The following is an 11,928-nucleotide window of genomic DNA, read 5'->3' as shown; positions in this document are numbered from 1 at the left end:
AGGGCTCAACTTATTTCCTTACATCCCACACTATTCTTTTTAGGAATGTTCCTCACCATACTTAAAATAATAGTATAAATCAATACCATCTTCCCTTCTGCAAAATGGAGACAGTCTCCAAACCTAACTTCACAGGGTTGTCATGGTATTGCTTGGGCAAACAGTAAATGAGCCAGAAATGTCAGTGGATATATACCTCTGTGTAACCACATACCTGACCCGGGAGCTACCGCCAGTCCCAACCCTTGAAGCCACTCACTTCCCTCTCTAGAGCGCTTTCGCTCCACACCATAATTCAACAAGGGGCGCAACGCGCGCCTACTCGTCGCGCACGCGCAAAGCGCTCCGTTCCTCACAAAGAGCGCGGCAGGAGGGGGTCAGCGCAAGCGCTCTGTGTCTCTCCGAACATAACGTCATCATCCCGCCTCCTGGCCGAAGGAGGACAGCGCGACGCCTGCGCCCTGAGGACGTGAAGGACTTATTTCACGCCGCGGGCGGCGGTGACGCGATGACAGAAGAGGAGGAGGTGTTCGAGGAACGGAAGCCGAGAGGGGACTTGGGCGGAAGGGGACCAGGTCCAGGGCTGTGTTCGGGGCCTTGGCGGGGCTGGGGTTCCGATGTGGTCCCCGGAGCGGGAGGCCGAGGCGCCGGCCGGGGGAGACCCGGCGGGCCTGCTGCCCCCCGAGTGGGAGGAGGATGAGGAGCGCATGTCCTTCCTGTTTTCCGCGTTCAAGAGGAGTCGCGAGGTGAACAGCACCGACTGGGACAGCAAGATGGGCTTCTGGGCGCCGTTGGTGCTGAGCCACAGCCGCCGCCAGGGGGTGGTGCGCCTGCGTCTGCGGGACTTGCAGGAGGCCTTTCAGCGCAAGGGCAGCGTCCCGCTGGGGCTGGCCACGGTGCTGCAGGACCTGCTGCGGTGAGGGGCGGGCCCGGGCCGGGAGGGATGGGCGGCCGGCGGCCTGGGCTCGGGCTCGGACGGCGCGGCGTGCGGAGTGGTCAGCGGGCGGCGGCGGAGGCCGGGCTGTGGGTGTTTGGAGAGAGGAGCGGAGAGGGCCCGGGCAGATGTTGGGGGGCCCGAGAAGTCCTATTATGTGGCTTCCGGGCGGCGGGGCTAAAAGCAAGCCTGGCGGAGGTGGCGGTGATGTGTCTGGGCTGGGGTCCCGTTGTGTCCGATTTCGGGTGAAGCCGGGGCAGGAGGTCTCAGATCTGCAGGGTTTATCGACGGGCACAGCTGGGAAGAGGGCAGCGGTAGGGGAGAGGGCAGCCCCGGCCCGGGCCATGCGTCTGGCCCCTCTGACTTGCCCTTGATCGGGGCTGTGTGGAGCGCAGGGGACGCGACGGCGGGTGAGGGCTTTGTGGGGCATCTCGGGGCCCTGCAGGGGCCGTAGGTGAGAGGCTGGCCGCAAGCAGAGGGTAGCTCACAGAACAGCACTGTGCGGTCTGTACATGTCCGGCACACACCGTTTGGGCTGGCCAGGCGGAGAAAGAGCCCGAGTGGCCGATTCAGGTCACTTGGTCGGGTGTCCGCCGCAGGTTGCACCTGAGGACCCGGATGGGGCCACAGGTGTTCAGGGTGCTGAGTGCTTTGCACTTGAGCTGTGCAGGTGCTGAGCCCAGCCCCGCACGGGGCCTCCCTAAGTGCAGGAAGCAGGCAGTCAGCCCTGGTTTTGTTTCATTTTCCTCCCAGTTGTCTGCTTTTTCTGAGGCTGCTTTGCTGCGTTTGTCCCCCGCACCTTTGCACGGGGTGACACTGTGGCAGTCCATCCCGTGGGGCAGGGGGAGGGACGAGACCAGGGCTGCCGCTTCCAGCGTCTGGGACGCCCATCAGTTTGGCCAGTCACAAAATGCTGATGATCAGGGCGCCTAGGCTTGTTGTGGGGATTTGAAGACAGCCCTCAGCGCAGCGACTGGCCCAAGGTGTGCAGTCAGTAAATTGAGCTGCTCACGTTATTTCTGGTGCAGAGAAACCTGTACCTCCTGTCTCCACCCTAGCTGAGGGTCAGCGTTGGCCCAGGAGCCTTGTGTGCCTGTGGGCTGCGAGGGGGGCGCGGGCATTTTGCAGCCAGACAGATCATGGTTTGGACTTGGCCTTGCTCTTTTGCGGTCACTCCTTGTTCCTCATTAGTGAAGATGCCGCCGACCCCAGCTATCGTGCAGAGTTGTGATGAGGCTTGCAGCTGGAGTATCAAGTGCTGCTGCTCACAGCGGCAGCACACAGTAGGAGCCTCATAAATGGTCATGGGGAGCATGAACTTCGCCCGTGAGGGGTGGAACGGGACCTCGCATTCAGTGCTGCCACACGGCCTTCTCTTTGTCTCCTGCAGCCGAGGGGAGCTGCAGCGGGAGTCAGACTTCATGGCCAGTGTGGACAGCAGCTGGATCTCCTGGGGGGTCGGAGTCTTCCTGCTGAAGCCCCTCAAGTGGACCCTCTCTAACGTGCTGGGGGATAGCAAGGTCCCGGCCGAGGAGGTGCTGGTGGCCGTGGAGCTGCTGAAGGTGGGTGCTCTGAGGGCGGGGCCTGCGTGTCCTCTGGGGTGGGTAGCTGAATGCCTCCCAGGGCGCACTGCTCATGCCGCGTCTGTCAGACTCTCCCGTTTCAGGGCTGGTCCTCTGTCTGGAGTGGCCAGTGACGCTGATCCTTCCCTGGCGTTTGGAGGCCCGAATGGTGAGCCGCGGTGTAGGCAATGCTTTGCCTCCTGGATGAGGGTGTCTCGGGATTCGTGAGGACCACGTGGCTCTCAGCTGTGCCCCCCAGATCAGTGCAGGAGACCCAGCTTTTCTGCTGTCCGCCCGTGTCCCCTTGCTCATCTGGCTGCCCTCCGCCCTCCTCGCCCTTCTGCCTCCACAAGGCCCACTGGGGGCCTTGATCCCTTCCCCCGCTCAGGCAGCTTCCTCGGGGCCCGCTCTCCTGATGGCTGCACTGACTCCCTGCTCAGGACCCCAGCGCCTTTGCGTCTGCCGTGGTCCACACCAGGAGACACCCAGCAGATCCTCCCTGCTGGGCAGAGGCCCTGTGCCCGGACTTAGGGGCCCCCAGAGCCTCTGGTCTTCTCCCCTCTGTCTCATTCTCCTGCCTTGACTGCAGGCACTTCACTGAGCAGGTGAGTCTCCCGGGCCAGGCCTCCAGTATGCGGCCCTTCCACCTCGAGCTCAGCCTCCTCTGAGTCCATCTCTCCCTTGGCTCCGAGAGAGAAGTGTCTTCCCCTGTCCCCTGTGTGCTCTCGAGTCTGTCCCCTTGACCTATCAGGAGGCCTCTCACTCTGTGTGTTCCGTTTCCCTCCCATTTTTTTTAAAGATTTATTTATTTATTTATTTGAAAGACAGAGTCACACAGAGAGGAGAGGCAGAGAGGGAGAGAGAGAGAGAGCTCTTCCATCCACTGGTTCACTCCTCAACTGGCCACAATGGCTGGAACTATGCCAATCTGAAGCCAGGAGCCAGGAGCTTTCTCCAGGTCTCCCACGTGGGTGCAGGGACCCAAGCACTTGGGCCATCTTCTACTGCTTTCCCAGGCCATAGCAGAGAGCTGGATCGGAAGTGGAGCAGCCGGGACTTGAACCTGCACCCATATGGAATGCCAGCACTGCAGGCGGTGGCTTTACCCGCTGCCACAGCGCCGGCCCCTCTCTCCCATTTATATTCTCCTTTAGCCTGCACACACACTCAAGTTTTTCCCATCACATCACCTCTGCTATGTGCTTGGGCTCCTGCCTAGTCACTGCTCTCTCACTCTCCTTGACCAGCCTTTGTTGGCACCGCTGTCTCAGCCTCCACTCCACAACCCAGTGCAAACCTGCCCCAGCCCCAACACTGCACCAGCACCACCGTGGACAGGGTGTGGAGACTCTGTGTGTGTGTATGTGTGTCTGCAAAGTGGACTGGACACCAGGAGGCAGAAGGACACTGAAGACAGTAGTGCTTTTTTTCCTTTAAGATTTGTTTATTTGTTTGAAAGGCAAAAGTGACAGAGAGGGAGGGATAGAGAGAGAGCTTCCATCAGCTGGTTTACTCCTCAAATGGCTGCAGCACCCAGGGTTGCCAGACCAAAGCCAGGAGCCTAGAACTCCATCCAGCTGTCCCACGTGGGTGCAGGGACCCAAGTATCTGGGCCTCTTCTGCCACTTTCCCAGATGCACTGGCAGGGAGCTGGATCAGCAGTGGAGCAGCAGGGACTTGAATTGGTTCTGTATAGGATGCCGATGTCGCAGCCTGCAGCTTACCCACTGTGCCACAATGTGGCCCTTGTGGTTATTTTCGAGAGTTACAAACCAAGCCCAGCTTAGGGCCTTGTGTAGCCCAGGAAGCTTCCATGTAGCTGGAGCCAGCTCAGAATCACTCCCTCAGGAGAGTCACCCACGTTTCCTCACCTCCCTGGGCCCCAGCACTCTGGGTCTCAGATTGAGGCGGTCCCCAGGATCTACCTGGCTCCCCCTGGACCCCCGACCCTCAGGACTCTTCACTGAGCGCCACATGTTTCCTTGGGGTGCCTCTTCTCACCATGGTTATCCCCTAGCCAGTGCCTTGAGCTCCAGAGACTGCGGGATCGCTTGGAGGTCTGATCCGAGCTTAGGTCCTCTTTGCAGCCCCACACATCACCCCGTCTCCCACCTGGAGTCAGAGACGGACCCCTGACTCCCCACAGATGTGCTTTTGCACTCTTGAGCGCAAGGTGGAGACGGAGTGGGGGGAGGTGGAATTGTGTTGGGCTATCGTATTCGGGCAGAGAGACAAACCTTTGAGCCCTGCGGGGCACCAAACCATGTACTTCGTAGAAGTCGATCTTACGTATTTCCATGTTTGTCCTCTGTGCTGCTGGAAGGGAGGAGCTCCCTGGGCTCTGGGATCCCAGGAAGAGTCAGGCTGCATGGTGGGCAGTCAGCAAATCCTGGTTAAATGGGAGAGGACGTGGCGGCTTCCAACCAGGCACCTACACACATCTTCTGTTTCCTTTGGAAGTGGAATTGTCGCAGCATGCTGTTTTTTCTGTCTTTCTGAGATTGATGTATTTATTTGAAAGGCGGAGTGACCCGGCGGGGGAGAGAGAGAGGTCTTCCATCTGCTGGTTCACTCCCCAGATGGTCACAGCAGCCGGGTCTAGGCCAGGCTGGAACCAGAAACCAAGAACTCAGCCCGAGTCTCCCACGTGGCTGGCAGGGCCCAGGTACTTGGGTCATCAGAAGTGGAGCAGCCAAGACTCAACGTAGCACTCATGGGATGTTGGCTTTGTAAGTGGTGGCTTAGCCAACTGGGCCGGAACGCCAACCTGTTTTTTCTTTCCACTTCATTGTGAGCATCTTTCTAGGCCCTTCTCAGTGAGGTCTACTTCATTCTTGTTGACGGCTACACAGTAACCTGCAGACAGGCCACAGGTTATGCAACCATCTCCCCACAGATGGACGCGAAGTCATTCCATTTTCTCTCTCCATTTTGCCTTTACAAAAAAATGCTCCTTTAGCAGCATTGTGCATACATTTATTTAATGGAATTGATTTCTAGAAAGGCATATTTTCTTTCCAAGTTTTAACAAAAATTTCCAGATTACTTTTCAAAAGTTTGTACTAATGTACACTTTCATCAGACTGTCTCAGAGAGACTAACTAGGCTCCCAGTGTCTCTGTTAGCACCAGATAGCATCAGCCTTTTAAATTTTGCAATTTAATAGACCAAAGTGATTCTTCCTGTTTGTCTTTGATATTAATTTTTATTTTTTAAAATTGTTTTAGAGATTTACTGATTTGTTTGAAAGGCAGAGTTGCAGAGGCAGAGAGACAGGGCTTGTTCATCTGCCAGGGCGCTGGCCCCTTTGATATTAATTTGTAGAGTTCTTTCCATGGTAGAGATGGATACTTGCGAGTGTAACTTATTTGGTATGGGGGATGGAAGTATTGTTTCTCTGTTGCTGGCTGGCTTTTTATTTATGACACCTTTTAGTGTATAGAAGTTTTCATATCTCTGCAATCGGATTTCCCAGGATTTCATTTATGGTGACTGAATTTCTGGGCTTGCTTTGGAAAGCATCTTTTACCTCAAGCCTAATTGAATATTCTTCTGTATTTATTTTTTAAAAAAAATATTTATGTATTTATTTATTTGAAAGTCAGAGTTACACAGAGAGAGGAGAGGCAGAGAGAGAGAGAGAGAGAGAGAGAGGTCTTCTATCCACTGGTTCACTCCCTAATTGGCCACAATAGCCAGAGCTGCAACGATCTGAAGCCAGGAGCCAGGAGCTTCTTCCGGGTCTCCCACATGGGCGCAGGGGCCCAAGGACTTGGGCCATCCTCTACTGCTTTCCCAGGCCACAGCAGAGAGCTGGATTGGAAGAGGAGCATCCGGGACTCGAACTGGAGCCCATATGGGATGCAGGCACTGTAGGTGGTGGCTTTACCCACTATGCCACAGCACCGGCCCCTATTTGTCTGTATTTCTAAAATTACTTTGTACTTTCATTTTTTCAATTTACATGCCAACACTTGGGTATCTGTTTTTGTGTATTTGCAGACGGGACTGAGTTGTCTCAGTGGCTTGTATTGGCGTGGATGCCATTAGCCCGTTTGTGTGCCGGCATCCTCGTGCTCTGAATGCTGGAGCCGTCGCCTCTAGTGACACCCCTGGGCTCTGTCAGACTCCTGTGCCGCCTTTGACGCTTCCTCAGATCTCCCCTTGACTTTGCTTGCGTGACACTGCAGGTTCGCCTTGGCTCGCCTATCACTCCCTGGGTCTGTTTTGAGGGCCACTTGCTCTTCCTTCTGCCTGTCGGGCTCTCAGGGTCTTGATTCCCATCCGTACGTGGACGAGAGGACTTCCAGCTCTGGCTTCTGTGCGGGTGTCTCTTTGAGCTTCAGATTTGCGTATCCAGTCACCTGCTCTGCATATCGTGTTGGACATTCTCAGGTGTCACAAAGCAACATGATCAGAATGGCTTGCTTTGTCTTTGCTGTATTTTTGCTGCTAATTATTAGCGTCACATCTGCCAGTCCATCGCGCCAGAGCCTGGTCCCCTTTCTCCGTCAGCCCTGTACCCAGCTGCTAGGGACTGCCCGTCGTATCTTCTGCATTTTGCTTGGGCTCACCCCTTCTCTGTTCCTGCGGCCACACGTTCTCTTGTGCAGCTGCACGTCTTCTGCATAGAAGGTCTCCCTGCCTCTGCTCCCGGCTCGGCAGTGCGTCCTTTGTCGGCTCGTCAGTTCCCTTCGGTGCTGGCCTCCGCTTGCAGAGCAGAGCGTGACGTAGAAGACATCACGGCTTATACAGGACCGAAACGCTCCTGCCCCTCCCTGGCCTTCCACGTGGTAAACGCGCAGTGCGGACTCCTGTTTCCGTACACAGGGTGCACGATTGGCCCCTGCCTCAGCTGGTGCCTGGCTCCCACCTCAGAACTCTCCACAGCTGTCTTCCTCTGGATCTCCAGGCGTCTTGCCTGCGTCTTGCCTGCGTCTTCCCAGCCTCTTCCCTGCACCTCAGTACATATATCTGTGTGCGTGCATGCGGGGAAGAGTGGCGTCGCTTCTTGGAGCTGTTGCGTCTTGAGTCTCTCACTGGCTGACTCCCGCCTGTTGGCCACATGCTTTCTCCTGAGTCTTTATGGGCTCAGTGGTGTCCACGTCTGGAGTGGTATCGGAAGGGAATTAGATGTCAGCTCATCCCCCCTCTTGTGATCGTGAGAGGGACACTGAGAGGCTGGCCAGGGCAGGGTCACTCGGGCTGGGTGGCGTCGTGCCCACCCTCCAGGTCCTGCCCCGTTCCCCCACATGTCACTGCCTGCTTCTCCCCTGGAGCCCCAGGATATTGTAAAGTCCTTGAGGGAAGAGCCAGCGCAGGGCTGGCTGCAGCGTTTCCTGTACCGCATTTCAAACACAGTCCCCAGGCGTTCCCCCAGGTTTAGACAACACACACGCCTTTTCCTTCTGAAGCCACTGCTTGGGGCTGGTGTTACGGCTCAGTGGATTAACCTGCCAGCCTTGTGGTCAGCATCCGATACCAGAGCGCCCGCTCGAGCCCAGCTGCCGTGCTTCCGCTCCGGCTTCCTGCTAATGCGCCGGGGAAGCAGCTGGTCCTGCCACCCGTGTAGGAGACCAGCATGGAATTCCAGTCTCCTGGCTTCTGCCTGGCCCAGCCCTGGCCGTCGCCCCGTTTGGAGAGTGAACCAGTGAATGGTTCACTGTCTGTCTGTCCCTCCCTCTCTTCGCCCTGTCTCTCAAATACATAAATACATCTTTTAAAAAGAAGCTGCTGTGTGATGGGGGATGGGTCCGGGCGCCCGTGCTTGCCCTGCACGGTCACAGTCTGGGCTCAGCGCCAGGGCTCACTGGGGGCCCGCTTTGCTGCCCCGCAGGAAAAGGCCGAGGAGGTGTACCGCCTGTACCAGAACTCCCCGCTCTCCTCGCACCCCGTGGTGGCGCTGGCGGAGCTGAGCACCCTGTGCGCGAACTCCTGCCCGGACGAGCGGACCTTCTACTTGGTGTTGCTGCAGCTGCAGAAGGAGAAGCGAGTCACCGTGCTGGAGCAGAACGGGGAGAAGGTACGGCGGCACGGGGTGTCTGCCGGGGGTCCCGGCGTCTGCGGGAGGGGCTCAGTAACCACTCCCTGTCTCCAGATTGTCAAGTTCGCCCGGGGCCCACACGCCAAGGTCTCGCCCGTGAACGACGTGGATGTCGGGGTGTACCAGCTGATGCAGAGCGAGCAGCTTCTCTCGCGCAAGGTGGAGTCCTTATCCCAGGAAGCAGAGAGGTAACTGCTGCTGCCCGCGGGCCCTTCCCACCTTGGCCGGCCCTCGAAGCCCTGGTGTCTGTGTGGTGTTGGCTGTGTGCAGAAGCACTGATGGCCTGGTGCAGAACTCACGGGACACACTCTCATGGGGGAGGGTGAAAGGGGCCTGCTGGTTGGCCCGGGGTCACAGTGCTAATGCTGGCCGTACGCCCCCCATGCCTGCTGCCAGGCGGCCAGCGTTTGTCATGCCAGGCGTTGTCTTAGGGACTGGAACCCAGCAGTGAGCGTGTCTCCACCTTCGCAGGGGTTTCGCTCGGGGACCCCTGCTCCTGCCCCTGGATGACTGCAGGAGAGCCCTAGAAACCGTCTCTGAGAAGGGCGCCCGCAGGTGCTGAATGAGAACTGGAGTGAAACCCAGTCGTGTCAGAGGCGAAGTCATTACAGTGTGGGAATTGATTGCTTTCCTCCCGCCATGGGAAGAGGCATGCAGGGGCCTCGCTGGCTTCCCACACGCGCACGCCCGAGCCTGCGTCATGGCGGGCTGCGTGAGCTGGGCTGTGGACGCCCAAGCATTGTGTTCTTGCCTTAGGGTGGAGTGGGTTTGATCTTCACATTGAAACCCCTAATGAGTGCCGCTCTGGGGGGCCCTCCAGGACCCGCTCGCCCCATCCCATGGCCCAGTCGCCTTGACCCACCCCTTTGTGTCACAGGTGTAAAGAAGAAGCCCGCCGGGCGTGCCGAGCAGGAAAGAAGCAGCTGGTGGGTTCTCAGCCCCTCCTGCCACAACGCAGTGTGCAGGCTGGGAGGGCGGGGCCCTGCAGCTTGGCGAGCAGCCTGCTTGGTGCTCGGGGGGAGCAGGGTCTTGGGCGTTGCAGGCACCCCAGCCTGTTTTACTAAGGAGAGGGAAGAGGCCGGGAGTGCCCCCTGGGCTGCTCAGTCCGGCCCTGACCTGACTCTCCCTGCCCTCCTAGGCGCTGAGGTCTCTGAAGGCCAGGCAGCGGACGGAGAAGCGCATCGAGGCCTTGCACGCCAAGCTGGACACCGTGCAGGGCATCCTGGACCGCATCTACGCCTCCCAGACAGATCAGATGGTAGCCGCTCCCTGCCCGGCCCCGCCCTGGCTCCAGCAGGCGCCGCTCAGCCCCGCCAGGGCTGTGCTGTGGGGAGGAGACCTGGGCTCTTTGAGGATGTGACTGGGGTTGCCTTCGCTGTCCTTGTCAGGGGGTTTAGCCTCAGCGGACGCTGGGTGAATTGAGCTCGGGTGGCCAAAACCTCCAACGCGATCTCTGGGAGATGAAGCCATGTGGCCTGTGTTTTCCCACATGGTCGCCATCTGAATCGGTAACTGCTTCCCTTCAGGTGTTCCACGCCTACCAGGCTGGGGTGGGCGCCCTGAAACTCTCCATGAAGGACGTCACCGTGGAGAAGGCGGAGAGCCTCGTCGACCAGATCCAGGAGGTACAGGGAGGGGCCCGTGGACTTCGTCCTCCTTTCCCAAACTTGACTCATGCCCTTGGGAGCCTGAGGAAGCTTCCTCTGAAGCCAGGACAAGTTTTCCCCTTAGGACTGGGAGGTGCTCAGGGGCTCCGTTCCTGGGTCAAGGCCTTGCTGGTCTCTTGCAGCTGTGTGACACCCAGGATGAAGTTTCGCAGACTCTGGCTGGTGGGGTGACCAATGGCATAGGTGAGTGGAGAGTACGCTGCTGCCTTTGTTTCTAAGGGCACTCCACGTCCTTGTGCTGTGCTGGCTTTGCACTTGCACTTGCTCTTCCTGGCGCAGGCCAGCCTGCCCCGCCCTGGCCTCTGCTGGCCACTCATCTGCAGGAGCAGCTGGGGGAGTTTCTGTTTCCTCCTTGGTAGGCTGGGCTGAGCCCCCCACCCCCAGATCAAGGACAGGGGGAAGCAGAGCCCCTTCCGTGGGACTGTGTGACAAAGTAGACCTCCTTGATGGCTTGGCTCTGCGTGGGGACAAGTGACTGCCTGAGCTTCCCCCTCTCTGTCTGGCGCAGGTGCTGTCCCCGGCCTGCAGGTCGTGTCCTCACGTGGCCCTGTCTTTCCAGATTTCGACAGTGAGGAGCTGGAGAAGGAGTTGGACATCCTCCTTCAGGACACCACCAAAGACCCTCTGGAGCTGCACGACAGCGCCCCCAAGCCGCTTCCCGCCAACAGTGTGCCTCACCCTCGGATCTCGGACGCCGAACTTGAAGCCGAACTGGAGAAACTGTCCTTGTCAGAGGGAGGTATGGCTCTCTTTCCCAGCCCTGCTGGTGGCCTTGAGGAGCCAGGCACTGAGCTGACGCAGGTCAGCCCACTGTGCCCAGCTCAGGGTCCTGTGAGGGGGTGGGGGTCGGCGTCGATGTGAGGACTTGGTCCCTGAGCCACCGGGGTGCCTCTGGCCTGGAGATCTTCTCTAGTAGTGCCCGGCCATTTCTTTTCCTTGCAGGTTTGGTCCCAAGCAGTAAATCTCCAAAAAGGCAATTGGAACCGACTCTCTAAAGCCATTATAGGACCCTCGTGTGAAAGAGACAAGCTTGTGTGTGTGTACATAATTATTTAAAGGAGAAGCTTTGGGATTTGGTTGGGAAGAGGAGGAAGGAGACCCGCTCTGGTTTACCTGGCTGCTGCCCAGCGAGCCTCCACCTGGTCCAGGACAGACCGGGCCTGCGCCAGCCGCACCGTGGCGCACCTGCCTTCTCAGCTGTACCGTGCCAGGATCTGCACAGCTGCGTGTGCCCGTGGTCCCCACCGCCTGCACTCCTCGTGGGTGTCGTCTCCCCCCCAGCTTCCCTGCAGCCAGTGATGGAGGAGACGTGCAGCTGGGCCAAATCAGAACCAGTCTCCCCGCCCCGCCCTGCCCCGCCCCCCACGGTTTTGAAAGGCATTGAGTCTGTCAGTAATGTCACTTAAACAGCTTACCCTGCTCTGCTCTGTTTCCATTGGTTATGGGATTGAGAATCAAACACTCGAGAGTTTTCTTCAGAAGATTCGAGAGCTGCCCCGTTATGGAGAAACATGCTCTTTCCCTAAGGTCAGTTGTCCAGACGTCCAGGTATTCAGAACACAAGGTCACCCCTGCGAGGCTCAGAGTCCAGGCGGTCGGAGGCTGTGTGCCTGGTGCCACTGCCTCTTCCATCTTGTGCGGAAGAACACCTGCTCCCAGCGTAGGGTCGCTCTCGGGCTTCTGAGCTTCAGCAGGGACAGGTCCTGGTGACCACAGGGCCCC

At 58.3% G+C, this 11,928-nt stretch overlaps 1 protein-coding gene across 3 annotated transcripts; it reads left to right on the top strand.

The window, feature by feature from the left end:
- Window positions 1-501: 501 nt before the first annotated feature.
- CHMP7 (charged multivesicular body protein 7) lies at window positions 502-11,628 on the top strand. Of its 3 annotated transcripts, none has more exons than XM_002723380.6 (10): window positions 502-916; window positions 2,325-2,496; window positions 8,333-8,518; window positions 8,594-8,727; window positions 9,417-9,465; window positions 9,678-9,797; window positions 10,066-10,164; window positions 10,329-10,389; window positions 10,766-10,945; window positions 11,149-11,628. In XM_002723380.6, exons 1-10 carry the CDS (start codon window positions 618-620, stop codon window positions 11,199-11,201), a joined length of 1,353 nt encoding a protein of 450 aa, XP_002723426.2. In that variant the 5' UTR covers window positions 502-617; the 3' UTR covers window positions 11,202-11,628. The 3 variants fall into 3 exon arrangements, with proteins under 3 accessions (XP_002723426.2, XP_008249967.2, XP_089158351.1); XM_008251745.5 differs by having other exon boundaries at window positions 516-746; XM_089302225.1 differs by lacking the exon at window positions 502-916 and adding an exon at window positions 1,006-1,023.
- Window positions 11,629-11,928: the final 300 nt, after the last annotated feature.

Source organism: Oryctolagus cuniculus, chromosome 8 (genome assembly GCF_051225735.1).
Source record: "Oryctolagus cuniculus isolate XC-2025 breed Fujian yellow rabbit chromosome 8, ASM5122573v1, whole genome shotgun sequence".
NCBI lineage: Eukaryota > Metazoa > Chordata > Mammalia > Lagomorpha > Leporidae > Oryctolagus > Oryctolagus cuniculus.
The sequence above is the reverse complement of the archived record's forward strand: the minus strand, read 5'-3'. Positions and strand labels throughout refer to the sequence as shown.

Coding starts and splice junctions, on each gene's coding strand:
- CHMP7 (XM_002723380.6), top strand. CDS start 618: ATGTGGTCCCCGGAGCGGGAGGCCGAGGCGCCGGCCGGGGGAGACCCG. Junction 8,519..8,593: donor TGGAGCAGAACGGGGAGAAG/GTACGGCGGCAC, acceptor CCCTGTCTCCAG/ATTGTCAAGTTCGCCCGGGG. Junction 10,165..10,328: donor TCGTCGACCAGATCCAGGAG/GTACAGGGAGGG, acceptor GGTCTCTTGCAG/CTGTGTGACACCCAGGATGA.